The sequence below is a fragment of the Mchenga conophoros genome, linkage group LG7 (assembly GCF_057382185.1).
Source record: "Mchenga conophoros isolate Kocher_MC1m ecotype Shallow Benthic linkage group LG7, M_conophoros_male_GT1.1, whole genome shotgun sequence".
Lineage (NCBI taxonomy): Eukaryota > Metazoa > Chordata > Actinopteri > Cichliformes > Cichlidae > Mchenga > Mchenga conophoros.
Window position 1 is genome coordinate 363,206 of NC_140532.1, and position 21,367 is coordinate 384,572.

General features: G+C 41.4%; 1 protein-coding gene across 3 annotated transcripts in view; it reads left to right on the plus strand.

Moving 5' to 3' along the window:
• The first annotated feature begins 2,184 nt into the window (after positions 1-2,184).
• The window catches only part of siah1 (siah E3 ubiquitin protein ligase 1), a 36,235-nt gene continuing 17,052 nt past the window's right edge, over positions 2,185-21,367 (plus strand). Inside the window, exons 1-3 of one of the 3 annotated variants that reach the window (XM_085281402.1) lie at positions 2,185-2,345; positions 18,475-18,531; positions 18,633-18,645. Coding sequence is in view for 2 of the 3 variants with exons in the window: in XM_085281403.1 (XP_085137529.1) it covers positions 14,222-14,339; positions 18,475-18,531 (175 nt within the window). In the remaining variant the exon portion in view is untranslated. Of the gene's footprint in view, positions 2,346-13,041; positions 14,340-18,474; positions 18,532-18,632; positions 18,646-21,367 lie in introns of those variants that run through there. The other 2 variants (XM_085281401.1, XM_085281403.1) reach the window with 2 other exon arrangements.

A 21,367-nucleotide genomic window follows, 5' to 3' on the forward strand; every position in this document is an offset into this window, starting at 1 on the left:
GAGAAGTGAGACTGAAATTATTCGAGAGCTGAATTTTTAAAGGATAAAATGCAGTTTCAAAGCAATACAATTCATTTTCAAAATATAAAATTCAATTTCAATTTAGTGATGATCACTTTCAAATCATAAATTCAATTTCAAATTAGACTAATTCAAATTCAGTTTTCAAAAGCATTTATTCAAGTTACAATTCAGATTCAATCTGAGCAATTCAAATTCAAATTGAACTTGTTCAAATTCAGTTTCTGATGGCACAGATTTCTGCCCATACAGCCCGGTCAAGGTTTTCCACTTGACCAGGCTTCCAGACAGCAGCAAACAAGTTTTTCGGAGAGGATCTTGGCCAATGCACAGCTACTAACTTGCTTTGATTTCAGCATAACAATCTACTGCCAAACAACATTATGTCTGGAATGTGCTGATGATTCTGCCAGCTCTCACTCACCCATTTCCTCCTTCGTTTCTTTTAACACTCCCCCCCGTTCCCACATACCCCTCCATTCCCATCCTCTTTCTCCATACTCTTCTCCCATTTGCATTACATCCATTATCCTTGTCTCACAACTTCCTTCCTCCCTTTCTCTTAAACTCTATTTTCTGCCTCTCCTCTTCAAACTATCTCTTCCTTCCACATTTCTTTTTGGCGTCTTCCCTCCACCCTTTTCTCTTTCTCACTTTGCTAAAGGAAAAAAAAAAAACTGTGCATGTTGTTATGTCCGACCAAGAAATTCAAATTCCTCTAGCATACCAGCACAGCTTAACATTCTCATGGGTTTGGATTGCTCCACTTCCTCTTGTCTTCCTTCCCCAGCCCCTCTCCCACATTCTCCTTGGTGCTCTCTGTAGTTCCATTCCTTTTTATTTGCTTGCTCTATTCCTCTAATTAATATAAAGAAATGGGCTTAATGAGTGCCTCCAGTGCATTCACAATTGGTAGATTGGTTTTTTCCTAGCTAAATGATGAAAAAAGGGACATCCTCATAATTGACCGAATTCAGACATTTGACATCCCACTGTCTTTTATTGTGTCCTTATAAAAATGTCATACCCTCTTTATATTTCTCCAGTACTCTGTATTTTCTCTTGAGTTCTGTTTCTACAGTAACTGACCCAAAAAAGCAGAGATACTCTTTTGTGTTTTTTGTTTAGAGAAGAAGTGCGCATGTGATGTATATGTGTCCAAAGTAAGCTGTTATATTTAAATGCACATGTGATACCCTAAATGTGAGAAGTTGTTTCTGGTGTGCATGCATGTATTTACAAAGAAAATGTGTTGCACTCTGCCCGGTTACAGTAGAAGGCTTATAGCCACTGTTTACGGGAGGACAGCAGGATTATATTTACAAAGGTCTGCTGTTTCTCTTACTATTCTTGCTGTCTGAGTGTCTCTCAGCCTACTGTTTGCTCCTGCTGCAGCTTGCCTACTGGGACAACACACTTGCATAACCAATCCTTCTCTGTAATCCCAGCCTGCGCAGCAGCTCCTCCCACCCCCACCTCACATTACTATTTAGCTCCCCCTCCTACCCCTCATCCCTCCTGATGGTAGATGGCTGTGTGTGTGTGTGTGTGTGTGTGTGTGAGGGGGGGGGGGGGGGGGGGCGTGGTGATGGCTTCCCTTATGTCCAGATTGCTATGAAAGAAACAACACGACCTCTAAATCTTAATCCCAGCCAGTTACATGTGTCCAGCATCAAGATTGACCTCAATCTTCGCTATACCTGTCCAAAGTCTCTTTTTAAAACCCTTTGCTATTTTTTTCATTAAAACTGCTGATTTAAATGTCCAATTTCTAAGGATTATCTGTGGGACTTGTTGGTTTAAGCATATGTGCAGTTTCCTTCACTTACATTATAGCGGAGAGGCAAGAGATCAAATCCAGTACAGATACAAGATGCAGGCGAATAGTATAATGAAGTGAAACTAAGGTGAGAACCTGCTAGACGAGCCTTGATTTTAAGGCGATAGTACAAGTGTGAGCATGCGTTAATATTCTTTGTAAACGGTGAGAATATTTTCATAATGTGAAACAGCTTCAAAAGATATGCAGTAAATTGTGTGGGATGCAATCATATATGCGTATATTTATTTTCGCATTATTGTTATTATTATAAAATTGAACCATTTCGAGCAACCTGCAATTCGTGCAAGGCGCGCTCCCGTGGCAAACTTAACTGTGCGCGCTCTGAGCGGCTGGTACTTAACGCCTGCCGTCTCGTCTCTGTTCCAGGAGCTGAGCCAATGTGTACATCGAGCAAACGACGACAGAGAGGGATCCTGTGTCTGTCCCGGTGCCACACATTCACCTGTTTCTCCGTGGTGAACTGAAGGATAATTCTTTCGAGGTAAGCGGGTGTGCCGCAGACAGTGAAACATCAGATTTTCGAGTGGAGTGTGTGTCGGTGAAAACAACAGCCCCGTTGACTAGCAGAGCAGACGCTAGCTTCCTTCGTTAGCGCAGTGCTAATAATGCTGGCGGTTAGCTAGCCTACTGTCCGGCTTGTTTGCTGATCTTTTAAACGCCTCTTGCCTGCAGTGGTTAACGGGTTGACACGCGTAGCGACTAAACGTTGTTGTTAACGTTTACTAACTGGTGTGAGTGGGGGGAAATGGAAGGGTACCGTTTCTTAGCATGTTCACACACCAGCTAAGCTAACAAACTCACCGACTCAGCTAGCTAGTAAGCTGTGGGATACTGCTTTACGGCAAGACGAGGCCTTGTGTGCCTGCAGTGGAAACTGTTTGCTAGGATACGCCGTTGTCTGCCTTGCAAAGACAAGGCCATTTTGCTTTCAAAGTAGGTTAGACCAGGTCAACAGAAACTCGTCGTGGCATTGTTTTGTGTAGCACTGTTGCTGGCATAACGGCTGTAGAGGAAGTGATGACTAATGTTTACTCCAAGTAAAGGTTACAGTCGGAGTCGGCGTGTTTGACTTGTCTATTATAAGACTAATGTCAGCTCCTGGTCGTTATTGATTATTAAAGGGCTCTAATCGCCATCGTTACATGTTCACTGCAGTTTGCATTGCATGAGCAGTAGTTGAGCGATCACGTAGTCGTTTACGTGGACACCTGTAGATGAGTTATGAATTAGGGCTGTGGACAGATGCACAGTGGTATCACAATATGACCTTTCGCTGAAGTTGGCTTAAAAAAGCAACCTCCATATTGATCACAGTTGTTGCCCTACTTTACAAAACCTCTGCTCAGGCTGGATGGATCTAAGCCGAGGTCAATCAAATAATAAAGCCATACCACTGTTTATGTAGCACTTTGCATACAGACGTGCAGCCCATAGCTCCTCACAGAGTAAGACCAAATAAAATGTAATTAAATGAACCTAGACAAAGGGATGCACTAGTTGTAAAACTCTGGGATTGTATTACCAAAAAACCCCCCCAATGTGACTGTTTAATTCTTTCAGCTTTTGACAAATTAAATACTCTCTAAACAGGCCTCCAACCTCCAAGTGCTGGACTTGTGTGTCATGCTTGAAACAGTATTTGAGATTTTACAGTAAGATTACACGGCAGATGTCGGTCTGGTCAGGTGTAGCGTCTCATTATCTTGAGATGCAAATTATTGGAAGTACATGATCTGCCCTACAGTTGGAAAAATATGGTCTTTTCAGCATGTTATAAACATGAGAGATACAGGGTATTGATTGGGAGGTGGGAGTCTGTTACACTGTAATTGGGAATTGCAATACAGGTTTTAATAATTGCAACTTGTATTTAAATATCTTCTGTCAGGATGTGGTTGATTTCAGTTCACTATAATTAATCTCCCCTCTCCTTGAAAACCAGTTATTGGGCTGCACTTAGATGCTAGATACAAGTTCTGCATTGTACCTTAAAAACACTTCTTTACACACTGAAATTTTTCTCATTTTGCTGCAGACCACAAAATCAGAGAACCTTTTTCTTTCAGAGACCTTACACACCCATATGTATGCACTGCGCTGTTTTAACTGGTTGATAAAGTTTGTCCAGCTATAACATGTCTTTAGTCCATCTAACTGCATTTGGCAGGGAAAAGAAACACAGCATGTACACGTGTATGTATGATCCTTCTTGGTTTCTGCTGACTGCCACAGTTAAGTGTTGGTTGTCTGTAATGCAGCAGTAGAGATGAACTTGTTTTGACCCAAGGGTTTTCCATAGCTTTCAGAGAGGCTTAGTCACTTGGTATTGTAGCCCCCAGGGTGGTTTTCATATGTGGATGAAAGCTGACAGATGCCAGGATCAAAGGATTTATGTCATTGATAGGAAAGACTCATCCTTGTGAAATCCCAAAGCTCATTAAAATGCAAGAAAATAAAAGCTTGCTTTTTCATCTTTCATTTTACAGACTGTATTTAAGAGGTTCCATCTGGAATGGGTTTGTTTATTCTGACCAATGTAAAATGTTGTTAAATATTTCTTTTATCAAATCTCTAATGCAGTATTTGCTCTCAGTGGAATAGCACTTGGAGTTAAAGGCAGGAAATGTCTGAACCATTTGACCACTATGCAGCAACCAGCCATTGTTAAAACGGTGACAGAAGTGGATGTCCGGCCAATCCCTCCCGCCTCGCATGCACACACGCTTGTTGAGGAAAAGGACTACAAACTCTATGGGATTATTTTTTTTTTGATGACCAAAGAAACAACCTGCAGCCTATTGTCTTAGCTTACCCAGCGAGGGTTCTGCTTGTTGGCTCAGAAATTTCTCAGATGCTGGTGCTTTGTTTTATTGTACTCATCTTAGACACGGCAGTGCCAGGTTTCCACCACAATACGTTGGGTAATCAAACATGAAGATGATTGTCGTTGTGTGCAACCCTCAGCTTCAGCTCAACATAAGAAATGATTACCTTTTTAATTCTGCCAGTTGTCTTTTGTATTTGACTTCTGAACTGAGGATAACGTAACCACGTATGTGTGCTCACGGGCAATGTTGAACGGGCACATACTGCTTGTTCTGATGGTTAAACCTGTCTTCACTGCGAATTCTAGTTTCCCACAGACTTTCCTCGGGTAACACTCCCAGGTATGTTTGCCAGCACGTTCCTGCACTCAGTATACTTGAAAGGTCAATTGCTGCTGACTGCCTTACCTCAGTACTTTTACTTGCAGTGTTTCCCAAATAACATAAGTGTGTGCAGACCTCATTTTGCTTTCATGCTGTTGTCAGCTGTATTATGTTATGATGCTTCCTGTGCTTGGGAAGACTGACCCTGGTTCCCCATGGTGTCGTCTTTTTGGGAAACACTGTGCTTGAACCTCAAACGGTGGTGTGCATTTGATGTGCCTCTTCTCTTTCCAGCAGTAGACCCTTTTTGCTGTTAGTTCTTGGCCAGTTGGTTTAATTAGCATCACATTCCACCCTTTTTCTTGAAAGCTTAGCTGACTCGTCTTGTATTTGAAATTCAAAATTCATTTGGTCCATCAGAGCTGCCTGTCTACTTCTGTTGCTGCTCCTGCTGTCACCTGACTACCTGTGTGCTTGTGCATGCATGCGTAGTGTCATATAACTTAAGGCTGGGCGATATTGCCTAAAATTCGTTTGTTCTATTTTGAAACTTAAAGCGTTTAAGTTTCAAAATAGAACAAACGAAACAGACTACTAAATTGTCAATTCCACTTAGAAACAAAATATTAATTCTAAAAATAAATCTTAGTTTGTTTTACAGAAGAACAGACAAAACTGACTAACTTTTGTCAATATCAAATAAACTGAGAACTAAAAGGAAATTCTCAATCTCTCCTTGTTGTATAGCTTAGCTTTTCAAACAGTTTTAACAGTTACTTTAGTCTGACAAAAGCCGAATGACGAATTAGCGCTTCCAGTCAGAGACTGAGGCTACGTCCACGCGTACACGGGTATTTTTGAAAACGGAGATTTTCCGTTTTCGTTTTGAAAAATAATCCCGTCCACACATAAAGGCAGAAATGAAGGAAAACGCTGCTATGAACATGCCAAAGCAGCAGGGGGCGCTAGATTCCTAACCGTGCCGAAATGTTGGCCAATCAGAAGTCTAGAAGCCTCGGTGGGAAAAAGTAAACAAAGCTGGGGCATAGAAGCAGAACAGAGTCGTATGTGTGGAGGGACAGTAACTGTGTGTATATGTAAGCATTTAAACACTGCAGAGAGTAGAATTAACAGTAACAGTATTGTAGAAATTCATTTCACCGAAACAATAACGTGGCGCACAGTGTGACGCATGCACCAGTTTATTGTATTTCCAGACTTGCTTTCGGCACAATTTACAGTGCACGCTACTCTGTTTTTTGTCAGACTTGAAATAGCCGAAATACCTTCAAACTACGGAACTTCTATGGCTCTTCCGTTCGACAATCTCTCCGGCGTTGGAACCATCATCTGTTTTCTCTTCGGTCACGCTCGGTTGATTTTTCTAGTCGGCACACTCATTTCCTCCATTACCCGCTGGCTGCTTCCCAAACAAACACACGTGCGGCTTGGCACTTGTGCTGTACGTAACAAGTCACGCGACGTGACGCTGCGGCTGTGATTGGTTCGGCTCTGCGCTACTTAATTTGGATTGGCTGACTTTTTTTTTTTTTTTTTTTTTTTTGAGGACAAGAGCGGCGAGGTCTATCGCGATAGCTTAATTTCTCTATCGAGTAAAAGTTATATCGCGATACATATCGTTATTGTTCTATCGCCCAGCTCTACTCAAAGGTAATTAATTAGTAGTGGAAATAATTTCTGGTTCACATTACAGAAATGTAGCAGTGACAATAATATTGTATGTTGTAATCGCACTGGTCAATTAGTGATACAAAACAACTGTTTTATCCTGTGAATAAAAGTATGTTTTTGTCAATGTACCATGGTAATAACAGAAGCGAAACACAATATTGTGTCGGGACAATTCACTATTTATGCACAATAAACACAGGAGCGACAATTTCTGTTCAGCGCCAGACTTGCTTGTAACCTATATCACCAATTATGTTATGAAAAATGACATATTAACTACTACAAAACACTGACCTTTGTGGAAATGCTTTGGAGCAGACTAACCTGTGAGCTGGAGTGTTCTAGGACGTTATATTTGGTCTTTGAATAGCTGCAATCCAGGCCATCCGTCGCCTCTTTGTTACTTCGGAAACATGGCTCGAACAATTTCTCTTCAACGACGTAATCCGATAACGACCGATCTCTTTACTCCTCGGCTTCCCGTGGCTGTCATGCGACCGGCTATTGCAGTTAATAATACAACAGCTTCTTGCCATTTTTTTTTGTTTTCTTTTTATCGCTGTGTAACTGATTTCAATTGAAAGCCTGCGTGCGCTAGTACCTCTTGCCACGAGTTCCCAGAATCCTTTGCGGTTTTACCCCTGAATGACGTCACATTTTCAATCTCTATATACTGCAACAACATGGGAATAGAACAGCTGCGAGAGAATTCAACATTAATGAATCAATGTTACGGAAGTGGAGGAAGTGCAGTTTTTGGCTTTCCCCATATTTCAAAAGTGCTTCATCTCTTTGCTATGACTGTCGCCCGCCAGAATTTGCAGATGATAATGGTTTTAGCCGCTGCGATGCTTTCGACCAAAACAGGCAGGCGGAGCTTGATGACATCATCAACATGTGCTATCGCGATAGAGCGATATAGTCAAAATCTCTATCGTTGGCCAAATTTATATCGTTTATATCGCCCACCTCTAATATGACACGAGACGAGAAATGTATTTTTAAGAAATATTATCTTTGACAGTCTTACAGCAAGGGTGAACTTGAGATGTATACCAAGTTGTCCTTTTGTTGACTAATTACATGTGAAATTTGACAATAACAGATTTATTTTTATTTTTTTTAAATATAAATGTTGATGTGTGTGAAGACAAGTCTGTGACTGAACTTTTTAGGAGATCTTTGCATCTTCTACTGTGCTGGCACAACTTTAGCAGCTGGCGTTGAAAAAATTATAAGCATGACAGCTGTTTTTGTCCAACCTAATACTGGCGGTGTGTGAATGTGAGAAAGAGAGCAGTGAGTCATCGGCTCACTAACAGTGAGGTAATTCTAGATCTGCTACTAATGCCAAAGGGAGTCCCTACTTGTTTTATCTCTGTGTGTATTTCTATATTAGGTGCTAACACACAAGATAGGGTCTGTGTCTGTCTGTGTGGTTGGTTTTGCCTCCACCTTGATATCCCTGTTCTGTGTGGCTTCTCCATGGTAACAAGCTGCTAGGCTGCATTGTTCCCAAGTTGTTTTTCCTGCTATGGGAAAGAGCCAACTGTTGACTGGGTCTGGATTTTGAAATCAGTCCATTCCATTTCTGTAGCACTATGAAATCAAACTGTAGTTGGTGGATGATGATGATGATATTATTATTATTATTATTATTATTATTATTATTATTAATGGTTACAGTTTTATGCATATATGCAACCTGTTGCCTTGATTGAATGAGAATTGAGCCTGCTTTAAAGTTCTAGCATAGGAGCTGTAGGATCATGCATGGTGCCTCAGTAAATGCATAGATACACCTGCATGTTTATTTGTGGTGCTTCTACTTCAGGTTGTGGTTGTTTTTTTTTGTTTTTTTTTTTTTTAAACATTGTGTCTTTTTAATATGTATATTAAGACTGGCCCTGTCTTTGAAGTAGGTGGCACTTAATTTGCAGATGAAGATCGAAATAACATGCCAAAGGTCGTCTCTTTAGTGAGCATTCACAGACTGAAGTGGAAGTGCCTTGCTGTGTAGTTTGTTTTTGAAGTGAAAGTGTGGTTGCAACATGATATTCTTTCTCCTTCAAAATGCCAAACGCACATTTGGTCCGGATGTGCACTTTGAACAACGATTGACCCTTTGTATTGAAGTATAATGCATCGTAATGAAGAGGGTCTTCTTAATGTTACTGTGTAATTACCGTATTTCCCGGACTACAAAGCGCACCTGAATATTAGCCGCACAAGCTAAAATCAGGGGAAAATCCTGTTTTGTACATACATTAGCCGCACCTGACTAAAAGCCGCAGGGTGTTTCAATGTTGACTTATCATATGTAAGAGAATATGCACAAAGGGAATTGTCAGGAAAGAGATGGCTGTTTGGAGACATCACTTTTATTAATATTTTGAAAAACAAGTTACGGGTACATATTTGCATAACTTTTTAGGTATATGTACAAGTAGCGGTAATTACAAGTACGAAACATGTACTGTGCTTCATAAATGAGTAACAAATGTAGTACATAACAATAACCTACAACACACCAGGAAAAATAGATTCAGACTACCTTTTACCATTTACCACCATCTTCCTGCGCACTAAAACCACCAAAGTCCTCTTCTCCAGTGTCGGATACGAACAGGCTCAGGATGGCTACGTCATCCACTCTCAGCTTCTCTCCTTCGTTGTCACTTACAAAACCAAAGAAATCCTCGTTGTCAGTGTCAGAGTCAAACACCCTCAGAAGGGCCGTGGCGGTGTCCTCCTCTCCATCATGCAGCAGTCCAGCCCTTCGAAATCCGTTGGTGATCATGGATGTTTTCACACTTTTCCACGCTGTCAGATTCCACCGGTGGAGTTGAGCATAACTTGCTTTTCGCAAGTTTATCGCCGCTCGTCATCCACGACTCCCGCTGAACGCGTAGCGTTAATTTGAAGTTTGTTTTTCGCGCTACTTGTACGGCACTATGTTGCCTGGCGGATGAAAACGTGACCAACATACCACTCTTGAACCCAGATACTGTGTGTCTGATCACATGCCCTTCCGCCAGGCAACGTAGTGCCGTACAACAGCGGAACAAACAAAACAAATCGTCTTACGATATGACAAAAATCATGGACAATCCATAGAAAAGTCGCACCTGACTAAAAGCCGCAGGGTTCAAAGCTTGTGCAAAAAGTAGCAGCTTATAGCCCGACAATTACGGTAATTTCAATTTGTATTTGGTGGCATTTTTCTGTTTTCTTTTGGTCTGCCAATGTTTTACCTCTGAGAATTTTACATTCAGTAGAGACAATACAATGTTTGTAAACAGAAGTGGAAAGGGTCTTGCAAATCTTTAAATATGTTTTTTATGAAATCAGAGCCGAGGAATGCACAGTGACAGCCTGCTGTTAGTTCACCTATGCAAGAGAGCATCTTAGAACAATTGCACACACAATCAACTAAGTTATGTGAACATTGTTTAAAGGCTAAAAGGAACCATTAGCCAACTGCCTGCTTTGCTCTGTGCGTGTTCATCAGTGCAATCATTTTTGTCTGAATTTTTTTTTTTTTTTTTTTTGGACACAAACTCCAGTTTTAGACTGTTTTGTAGGTAGAATGGATGCTGGTGCAGTTTGCTACTCAGATGTGTAAAGGTTTTAAAACTGGGACTGAATGTCCACAAACGGTCCCCCCAGGTTCTTTCAGTGTCATGATCTCACAGATTTTGCACTTGTCATAGATGAAAGTAGTGTATGCAGAAATGGGTTTTTAAAGTTAAAAGTTGAAGTAGTAGCCATGTTAACCCTGTACACACAATCACACTCCCCAAGCATACCTAGACCCAAGCAGGTCTAGGTACCCTTGCCCCTGGAGGGGGAAACTGCACCCAGACCCAGGTAGTGTTACCCTTTCCCCTGGGGTGGAGAGAAGCAGACCGCCCCGACTCGGCGGCAGCAGCAAGGAGGCCCCACATTCCAGACCCCAATCGGACGGCCAACTCTTCCTCCCAGACCCCCGCTCCAGCAGGCAACAGAGAACAGGGGTGTGTGAAGACTCCAAACCTCCCTCCGCCCGCTCATATGTAGTGTTGATGCATGTGTGTTCTAAGGTGCATTTAAAACCCAAGAGGGCATGGCGCTACCTCACAATACATTGCTATCTACTAGACAGACATCCTTTTGATAGTTTGCGATATCGAAAAATGTGTATTAGTGATTAATATTGTTCCCCAAGACCCAGATGGAAGTAAGACTAATATTAATGCAACTTGTAGGACATATTCAAATATCTTGTAAACAATTTCAGAGACCTAAAATTCAAATAAGTGCATTTTTAAAGGACCTACAGGCATTTTCCTTTCTATTCACCACCCCTCTCTATGATGATCAGTGTAGTGTACCTATTGTTGAGTATGTCACTGAACTGATCACACTTGAGTGTTAATTTTCTCGTCTGCCCCCCCCCCAAAAAAAATCACCCTTTTTTTTGACTATACTGACTAAACCACGAGCGAGACATGGGGCATGCTACCGTACTGCCTCTGCTGTAATCTTTTCTCAGTGGTTACGCCACATCTGTTCGCATTATTGCCAGACAATATAAACCGAATACAGTCAAACTTGGCAGCAGTAGAAAAAATACAGGTGCAAAGAGAGACCGCTGTAACACGCATGCACAATGTGGGCTGTAAAACAGAGCTAGTGACAGTAGCCAATGCCCAAATTGTGTTATTAAAAGGGGCAAGGGCAATATATACAACAATGAGCCATCTGGACCAGGCAGCAGTTCATCACTGGCGACCCAAACATGTAATCCCCTACATCCACAGGGGCTACAGAGGAGAGGATGGAAAGAGAAACTATTTACACCTTAAACATCCTTCAGTAGTGCAGATTTTTGCATTTTGTCATGCCAATAGCATATCAATGAACTGAAACAAGATCAGTGAGTTGGAGATGTGAAAGGCATGCCTTGGTGAGGGGTTGTAAGACAGGATAGAGTAAAGCACAAGCCCACATTTCCATATGAAATGAAGCTGTCCTTTCCTTTTACAGTCCGATTTGTTTTACTACCATGCAAGTAACTTAAAAATCAAGTGAATTGGCACGACCTGTCAAAGATGTGCCCTTAAATTCTATCTGCCATTGTCACACAGAGTATAGAAGAAAGGGCTTAGTGTCCACATACAGGCTGGGAAAGGGACGGCATGAGGTAGGTGTGACTGTGAAACCAGAAGCATGTGGTTCAGACTTGTCACAAATTGTTACAGTGAGCGTACCCTGGATAATCCTCTTTTGTGAAACTTAAGTGACCATACACATGCAAAATGGACTTTTGAGAGGCTGAGCACAGAGATTGATCAGGAAAGTCTTTACTGAGGGCACGTGCAAGGGCTGTTTTCTCAGACTTGTACTGGACGTTTCTTTTCAATTGCAGTTATTGCTCCATTGGTGAACATATAAAAAGAACGCAGGTTTAAGGAAGTTGTGCATCTGCTTCACTTTTCAGACACAGAAGCATCATCCATCACATATACTGTCTTCTTGTAAGCAGAGTTCGTTTTATAAAAAGGTATTAAAGTTTGAATCTCTTCATAACCCGAATATCATTTGTGATTTATTTTGCAGTTCAAAAATAGACGTGCACTTTTGGCAGTACTTGCAGGCACAGCACACACTATACAGCAGTCGTTCTACGTCATTGCTGGCATTATTGTCGGCCACGATGGTGGCCAGAAGCAGAGTCCGTGAGTCATCGTGTTTGGGGGCAGTTACATCTGTGTTTAGATCTGTCCATATGGGATCAGATCACCAAGACGCACTCGAGTGCTGCATGTGAACCGGGTCTGTGTTTCCCTGTGCACTAAGCTAACTATCACTTTCTCTCCTGCTGACAGATTGCAGCTCACAGTAATATTTAGGTTTTTTTTGTTTTTTAAATCTTGCTTCCCTTCTTAGTTGGCTCAGTTATACACATGTGTTTGTGTTTTTTTTTTTTTTTTTTTTTTTTTTTTTTTTTTTTTTTAAGAGAATATGGTCCTGTTTGTAGGAGGAGAAAATTGACTAACAGACCTGGATTTAAAAAAGTTTCTTGTTTGACTTGTTTAAGCTACAGAGACCATCATTTTGTTTGAATCTGCTGATTTAGTGTTTGAGTGCTTAATGCTATGCACAGACCTGCTGCACTGTGGCAAGCAATGTGAGGGTGAAAGTCGATAGAACAGAATGAAGAGAAAAGGCAGTGAGAAAGTGAGGTATGGTGTCAGTGAGGGCAGCTGGTGGTACAGCCTGCAGCCAGATGAGGCTGAAATCTGAGACTTGCTTAACCACAGAGGCAGTGGAACGGAGGGGGCAGAGAGAAAGAAACACAAGTGGGAGAGCGAGAGAAGGAATGTCCACCTAAGAAGGGGAGCGAAATACGCGAGCTTGAGGCAGGAAAAAATGCAAGAAAGTATACAGACGTGTACATACACTGTCTGTATACTTTCTGTATGTATATTTTCAGGTGCAAATAAAATTTGTCAAGTGTTATGTGTTTGGGTAGGGAGTGTCAGGGGAGAGCGGGGAGGGTGTGAGCGAGGCTGCTGTTTGGACTGACATTGGATGCCGGCTTAGCTTTGCTCTCTGTCTTTCTCACAAACGCACCCAGCAGCAGCGACACCAACCACACTCTTGGACGGAGAGAACTTCGCTCAGTGAGGGAGTGACTTTATTTGGGACACTTTCTTTGTTTCCTTCTCTCGCAAGTCTTATCATCTTAAGAAACCAAAAAAGCAGAGCTTTTTCCTATCAAACTTTTATATATATTTTTTCTACCTTCCAACTCAAGTACACTGGACAGGATTTGTTTTTCTATCAAAATCACCCCTGTTTGACTGTGGGAAATGTTCCTCCCCCCCAGCAAACCTACAATTTCACAAGGTGGTTGTTGGATGCATTTGTACCTGTTAGATGCTGCAGTGGTGTAGTGCCAAACAGTTCCTGAAAATTTGGCACCAGGAGAAACAAAGGTGGAACTTGCTAAAGGATAATTATCCAGTGTTGAAGAAACTCTACTGTGAGTTGGCTAAACTGCCTTGCTTTGCTGTCTGTTCCTGTATTGACCGATTAGGGAGAAACAAGGGAGTGGCTGACTGACCACACACCAACAGACTGCTTACAGACTTGATTTTCAAGGTTTTAATTTTAACAGAAAACAAATCTGATGGCTTGTGTCGAAGCATTGCAGTGAAAACATCGGTGACCTACTTTTTTTGTTTCGTTTTTCCCTCTCTCTTTCCAGCCTTGGCCACTCTGTTGTGCCATCTCCTCTGAGAACTCATTTTACCAGCTATTAAGGATCAGTTTGCCTCTCTGGACACAGTTCTTTCATTTCAGCTTACCCCAACCCTCATGAACTTGTTCTTCTCAAATGGGTGAGCAGGAGGATGAAACATGATCCTGTGTTTTGTCGTGTGTTTGGGGCAGCAGTAACACTGTGTGGTTTCCATGGAAAAGGCCAGAGAAATATGGCGCAAAGGGAGCGTATAAATGCTTTACCTCTATGTCTGTGGTACAAGTGAAATCGAAGCCAGCTAGTGTATCGCTGCAAGCTCCACCCTGGAACTCCTTGCTCAGACTCTTCTCATGTGTAGCCACAAGGAGTGTGCACAGGACTAAAGGTATTACACTTTAAAACGGTAAAGCACACAAAAAGCCCCCTCTCCTCCCCTCATCATCAGCTCAATGCATTTGTCCGTGTATCTGCAGGGTAAGATGTTGTACAGTAGTGTAAATTCTAGTTGTAGCTTTGTTAGCATCAAGCTGACAAATTGATTGGCCTTTCTGTTGCTCGAGCGTAGCTGGTGAAAGTGTGTTCTGTATGTTGTGACAAAATGTGCTGAATAGTTTCTTTGTGGGTGAATACAGAGGAGCCTTTCAGCAGGCGCCGCATGCGTGCATTGTGAATTACACTGTTATAGTGTGTATGAAAACTTGGAGTGGGCCACTTAAGAACAAAGAACGGCATGTTTGTTGAAGCCTAGCTTGTTTTTGCCCCCCCCCCTCTACTCATGGTGTCTTTTTCCCACTTGTATCTCTTTGCATTCTTGTATTCCCCCGAGTGCTTATTTTCCGTATACTTCAACTTTTCCTGGCTTCAGTGTGCAGCATATCTTAGCTTCTCTTAGTGCCCCCCCCCTTTTCTTTTTTTTTTTTTTTTGTGTCCTTCTGTTTTCACATGTACCTGAGGTGCTATGTAGTTGTGTTTTGTTTTTTTTGTTTTTTCCAAGGTATGTGTTTGTTTTGTCTAAAGCAAATGGCTTTAAAAGGCTGCAGATTAACCTAAAGGAAATGTTGTTTTCATGATGCCCACATGGTGATTTCCGTTATATCAGATCCTGTCAATCTGGTATCCATTGAGAAAGTCAGAAATGAATTAGGCACTCTAATCTAAAATGGTTGATGAGACTTGGTTCCTTGTTAAGTGTTTTATAAGTAGAAATACAAATCTATCTAAATTGATTGTTCTTTCTTAGCATGGTGAAAGCTTTCGAAGTGTGCTCATCCATTAAACTAACAGTGGCTAGATTTACTAACAACCATGAGTTTGTTCCCTGTTGTACACAATGAGATGAGCCCAGGCATATCTGAGAGCAAGAGTCACCATTTAGTACTGAAGATGAGAGCTACTTCAACAACCTCCAATAAGGACACAGTACTTTGCAACATGTACAAGAAAACTGTCCAGATTAACCTCCTACGACCTGCGTCCACATATGTGGACATCACATTTTGGGTTATTTAGACCAAAGTACTCAATTTTGCACTACAAGGACCTGATATCCACTTACGAGGACATTATACTCCCACTGTTCTATCGAAATTTGAAACAAATATCCTCATATGTGGCTCTCATTTTTCTTAGAAACAAAAATCAGGTAATTCTTTGTTTTTACATTCATCGGGTCCCAATATGCCCAAATATCATAGAGAAATTTAAAATGCATGCCGTGGAAGAGTTCGGGTCTTAGGAGGTTAAAGGTGTAAACGACAAGTGTTTCTCCACCTTTAGCCAGCACAAATACACTGAAGGTGCAGCCAGACTTTAAAGGACGAGAAGCTAGCAGCCGGTGACTTGGGACCGAAATGTAAACACACGACTCACCCAGCGTGGCAGGAGTACTCACTAGCTGCGCTTCATATGACAAGAATAACAAACAGTGGATGCAAATTACTGATGTGGTTAAGCAGCTGGTTTGAATAGCTTGACCCAACATCTGAGGTACAAACTTTATTTTAGTTTAAAATAACTTCCAGAGCATTCTCAACAGTCACAGAAGTTATTGTTAAACAAATATGTTTTACCTGAAGTATCTAGAAACAATTTCACCTAGGTTACTTTTGTGCTGCGTCACTAGATATAATACTGCTTCTCCTGGCATCTTGTTTCAAAAGATTGCCTCTTCAGTATCCGATCTTTGAGTGATGATTTATCAACCCTGCTTCCGGGTCCAAACTACACTGCATTTATTAAGGTGGAGTGGGGAAAAAAGTTAGCTTCACTGCTAATGTGTTTATATCATGCTAATATATTGTAGCTGTGTAGCTACCCACCACGTAGCACATTATTATATACCAGCTAGCCCAACTTCAGTAACCCTACAACCGTCACTGCTGTTTAGTTTTCTGTCTTCATTTATGTTGGAAGTGACAGCAGAGCTGTACGTCTTAATTTTTCAGAAACCCCTTAGTCAGAACATGCTATATCATGTTTAGGTGGAAACTAGCAAGCCAACTTCCTGCTTGCTTCTAACTCTGTTAACCTTCATAAACTCTGTTTTCATGGATGCCTGGATGTTAAACCTATTTGTTACACCTGGTAAAGCGGCCACATTGATCATTTTATTAAAGGTGAAAGGATTTAGACAGTTTGTAACTCTCAGTGATGCCGTAGTGTTCATTTGACTCATTTAAAAAGGATTGAAAATGATCTTTTATTTAGTTTCAATTATAAATGGTGCTGCCTGCAAGCTGAAAGTATCAATAAAATGTTGTGACCAGCTTTTTGTCTGGATTATTCTATATTGAAGTAAAATGGGCATGATATTTCTGGCCATATCGACATGATAATTTGAGGCGATATCACCCACCCCGAATTACAATGACAAATGTGCACTATATTAAGGGCAGAATGAAATTTTCTCTGGCAGATGGCAGCTGTGTTTTGAAATGTACATATGTGCACAGTTTAGCCCGCATGCAGTCACCTCTGTAGAGGATCACATTATTATGACCCAGACACAATGGCTACATGTCAGTTGTAACACAGGCACTGACTGAACAATACTGGGGACATTGTGGAGTAGGGCAAGACTAGGGCTGGGCGATATATCGAGTTTTTTTTTAAAAATATCGATATATTTTCATACGAGATATAAGATGTGACAATATCGTTTATATCGATATAGTCTATGTTACGTTATAATTATACTTGTGGAGCCGCAGGTTTGCCTCTCTTTCGTCCACTTTTGTCTCTACGCAACGTTACTCGGCCTCGCCTCTCCTTCACTGAACACAACTCCGCCTCCCCCATAGCTTCACCTGCAGGCATTGACAAGATGAAAGCGGAAAATCTCCGTTAGCGAGTTACCGTGCGTGGGGCTGGACAGCGTCAACGTGTTAGCGAGCTAACCGCGCTAACGACATGCAGCCCGGAGGGGCTGCACGGCCTAAAATCCTTTCATTTTCTCAAAAATCGACAGTGCGCCTTATGTATGAATTCTGGTTGTGCTTACTGACCGCGAACCGATTTTATGTGGTACACAGCGCTCAGCAATCTGTCAAATGTTTTAATATGACTTTGCTAAGCTACGGAGCTGCACCGCTTGATGGATTGCCAGAGGATTACGGCTACCGAGGAGGAGCCTCGCGGAGTGATACGTACTGTGTGTGTGTATAAGGACCACAAATGGCACCTGTTCAGAGACGTGGTGCAGCTGTGAAATCTGTCTCTTTGTTATTATGCTCAGCGTCTATTAGTTTACATTTTGACTGCACAATTGTGAGCTTTTTGTTATGCACAAAAACAACATTGTTTTCTTTTATTTATAGACCATGATTATTTAATAAATGCTGATAATTTATTTTTGAGTAATTTCTTCATGTACATCTACGCTGTATGTAAATAAAAGTGCCCGTGTGACATCTGGGACACAGTGTGACTAAGAACTCTTTTTGTTCTTAACTTATGGCTTTAAAAAAAAAATCGAGATATATATATATCTTATATCGCCATCCAGCTAAAAAAATATCGAGATATGAATTTTGGGTTATATCGCCCAGCCCTAGGCAAGACGGCACAGTGTGAATCAATTTTTTTTTTTTTTTTCTTTTTTTTTTTTTTTTTTTTTTCCCCCCCAATATATAAAGTCTCGTGCTAATGTATGGTGCATTAGCAGCACAGTGAGTGGCTTAAATGCCTTGAAAGGCTGGTTGTAGTTCGTGGAAGTGCACTAAATCTGCTGTGCCCCTCCTGATCTCCTATAGCCAGCTGGCACCATTTTAAAAACTAGACTGTCATGATGGAAATCCAGCTTATCGGACTGACTTGAGCATGTTATTTAACATTGTTAGAAATTACAAAGCCAGGCTTCATGTTTAGCTGGTGATAAATGTGTGTAATTTGGTGTACTTGATGGTTATTATTCCTGTTATATGGTAGGAACATTGTTACGGTGGGATCGGTCTGAACCAGTATCCCTCTAGCTTTGCTTTTCTAACTTGTGTTTGTTTACTTTGCTCCCTTTTCTTTTCCAGAGGTCCCCACATTTCAAGAGGAGACGAAAGCCTTATTTGGAAATCTTATGGACGAAGGTGTGTATTTTAGTTTTCCCCCTGTTCATCTACAGTTATAGTGCTTATACCAGTGTTTCCAGCAGGCTTTTTAACCGTATCTGTCCTCATTCCTTTTGTAGTCCTAGCTACGGGGTGAGTTGTTTCCTGTTTTGGGAATTTGGTGCTCTTAATTTACTTCACTTGGACAGCACCTAACACACTGTCTAATGTAACACATGGAGGGGTATGCAAGATGACTTTTATTTCACCTTTTTGTCAAACGTGCATACACTACTGTGTGATCGCCTATTTTCTAAACAGAATAGCTTTTCCCTTTTTGTGCTTCTCCTGAACACAGCAGGCTGTGTGCACAGTCATTGTTTGTCTGTTCTTTCTGTCATCCTCCTGTCCACCCTCTCGACACAGTGCAGTATCTCTCTCTGTCTGGTTAGCTGACTCACTGTTCCTGTCTCTTCAGTCTCTTTGCGCACATGATTTTTACCTTCTTCGCACACCTTTTGCTGCACCCTTCTCGGAAATGTATAATTTTGCTATAAAGGAGAAGAGTCGTCCTGAATTACTCAACAGTGTGTTTCGATATTTTTTTATTTTTTTCCGTGGTTGGAGGGGTGATAAAGTAAATTCAGGCTGCAGAAGTCATTTCTAAGCCACCTGCTAACAACAAAAGTTTGCTGCTTGTCTTTTCTTTTCCTTTTTCTTGGGAGCAGCACCCCCTTGGCCTCTCATGTGTCAGCTAAACAAGTGATGCTATGTTTATCCCTCCACACTCCATTTAGCTCTGCAGCTTGTTATAGCCTTATATGCCGCAAACTACTTATTGTTTCATCATATGTATTGTTCAAGCCAGGAAACTACAAAGGAGAATAATTCGGTATCCTTTAGTCTGGTTTGTTGGTGGCATTTTGTGCTAAAATTCCAGCTGTTGTTAATAGTAATCTCTATAATATTACCACTATCAACACAAAATAGCCCAATATCAGCACTTGTAGTGTGTGTGTGTGTGTGTGTGTGTGTGTGTGTGTGTGTGTGTGTGTGTGTGTGTGGCAGCGCTGCTTCTCAGCTGCTAGACTACAAAACCCTTCTCCCCCTTTCATGGCCCCTTGGTTGAGGTCCAGTGATGATCTATTTCAGTAAAGTATGTTGAGCCATACATTAGTTCTGTTCAGTAATGCAGCCAGTTTTCTTCAATAAGATGGTGCTGCAGTGTACTCTTGTGTGACAGAAGCACAGAAGCCACGCCTTAAGCGCACAGACGTCCTTTCACAGAAACACAGCTGGTAGCTGACCTCCACATTTACCAAAGTAGTAAGTTCACGGTTGTCCTTTTTTCCCTTTCCCCACTCTCACATGAGCGCATGAGGTGCATGGCACAGTTGTCAGATTGAACAGAACAGATTCTACATTGTCATGATCATGTTAAGACTACATTCATATGGCTCTGTTTTATTTCGGTGTGTTTTTGTGGACACCAATTATTGACAAGTAAACAAGTTTTATAAAGGTCTCAATAGATCTACAACAAATGACTCTGCAGTTATGAAGAAACTATTGTCTTCAAGCATAAGCGCTAAGCTGGTGATGCTAACACATGCTGGATATTTCAGTCTTGCCTTTGCAGAAAGTCCTGAGCTAATTTGGTCTCGCTGTTCCTGGTGCTGTTGCTAGCATGTTAGCTAGCAAAGACTTTCTATTAATAGCTGCTAAGGCAGTATCTCCATCGCAGCAGATGTGTTTACAGGCAGGCAGGCAGGCACAGGGAGCACTAGCTAATAGAGCGTCTGATTAGATCCAGTTTTTATGTATTTATTTTTTATTTATTTATTTTTTTAACCTCAGCACATGGCATGAGTGTGTGCATGTGAGCATGCAGACAAGATTTACCCTAGCAGGTAAGGCAGTGCTGCCTACTGGTAGCACTGCCAGCTACTAAGCTAGACATAAGAGGGATGCTTACACAAGTAATGATGGCGTAGATAAAAGCATCACATTCAACACTCGTGGCTACAGGTTTATGCTATTATCTGGCAAATGACTCCACTGTCAGCAGGAAATGAAGTAATTATTATTGCTAAAACATGGGTTTTTAGTGCTGTTTGCATGTTTTTCAGAAAAATTGTGTAAAAAGCTGAAATTTGTGACACTTTCTGGAGAGCTGGAGCTTGTGCAAAGAGAGCGTATTCAAACTTATGTGGCTCTAAAATAGCACAGTACAGCGGCGGCCTTAGTGGAGGATGGTCTCAAAGTGACAGTCTTATTTATTTGGTTTTTCTAAAGGTCTTCAAAAATTGCTGGTTATTGCTAGTTCTTTGAATCACCATCAAAGGGAAAGAGGAAGTGCTTCCCTTCTGTAAAAACAAGGACCCAAATGTTTTATCAAACATCATAATTTACTTGCTAAATGGAGGTAAGTTGCCTGGGAAGACCTCAGAAGACTACCTATGAGGGCCTCTGACTCAGCTACAGCAGCAGCTGAGTATGTTTTCTTCTACTCTTTTTGAAATTGTTAAATTTGTGCTAAGTTTGATCATGACTGCTCAATTCACCTAAGCTTTGGCAGCAGTTTTCTGGTGGTGTTAATTTCCCAGCTGTTTCGTCTGTCTACATATCACTGTGGTGTCTCATTGGCCGATTCTCGTCTTGTCTTCACCTCCCACACATACAGTCCCTTCTCCATATTATTCCTGTGTGCCGGCCCTCCGTGTGCTGCCTCTGTCTGTAGGTAGGTAGGTAGGGCTATAAAAAGGAGCGGAGTAGATGATGTAGTCCACCCAAATTACTGTACTGACCTGAAAAATGTGACCTGAGAAATATTCTTCTTCATCCTTTTTTTTTTTTTTTTTTTTTCTTTTCATCT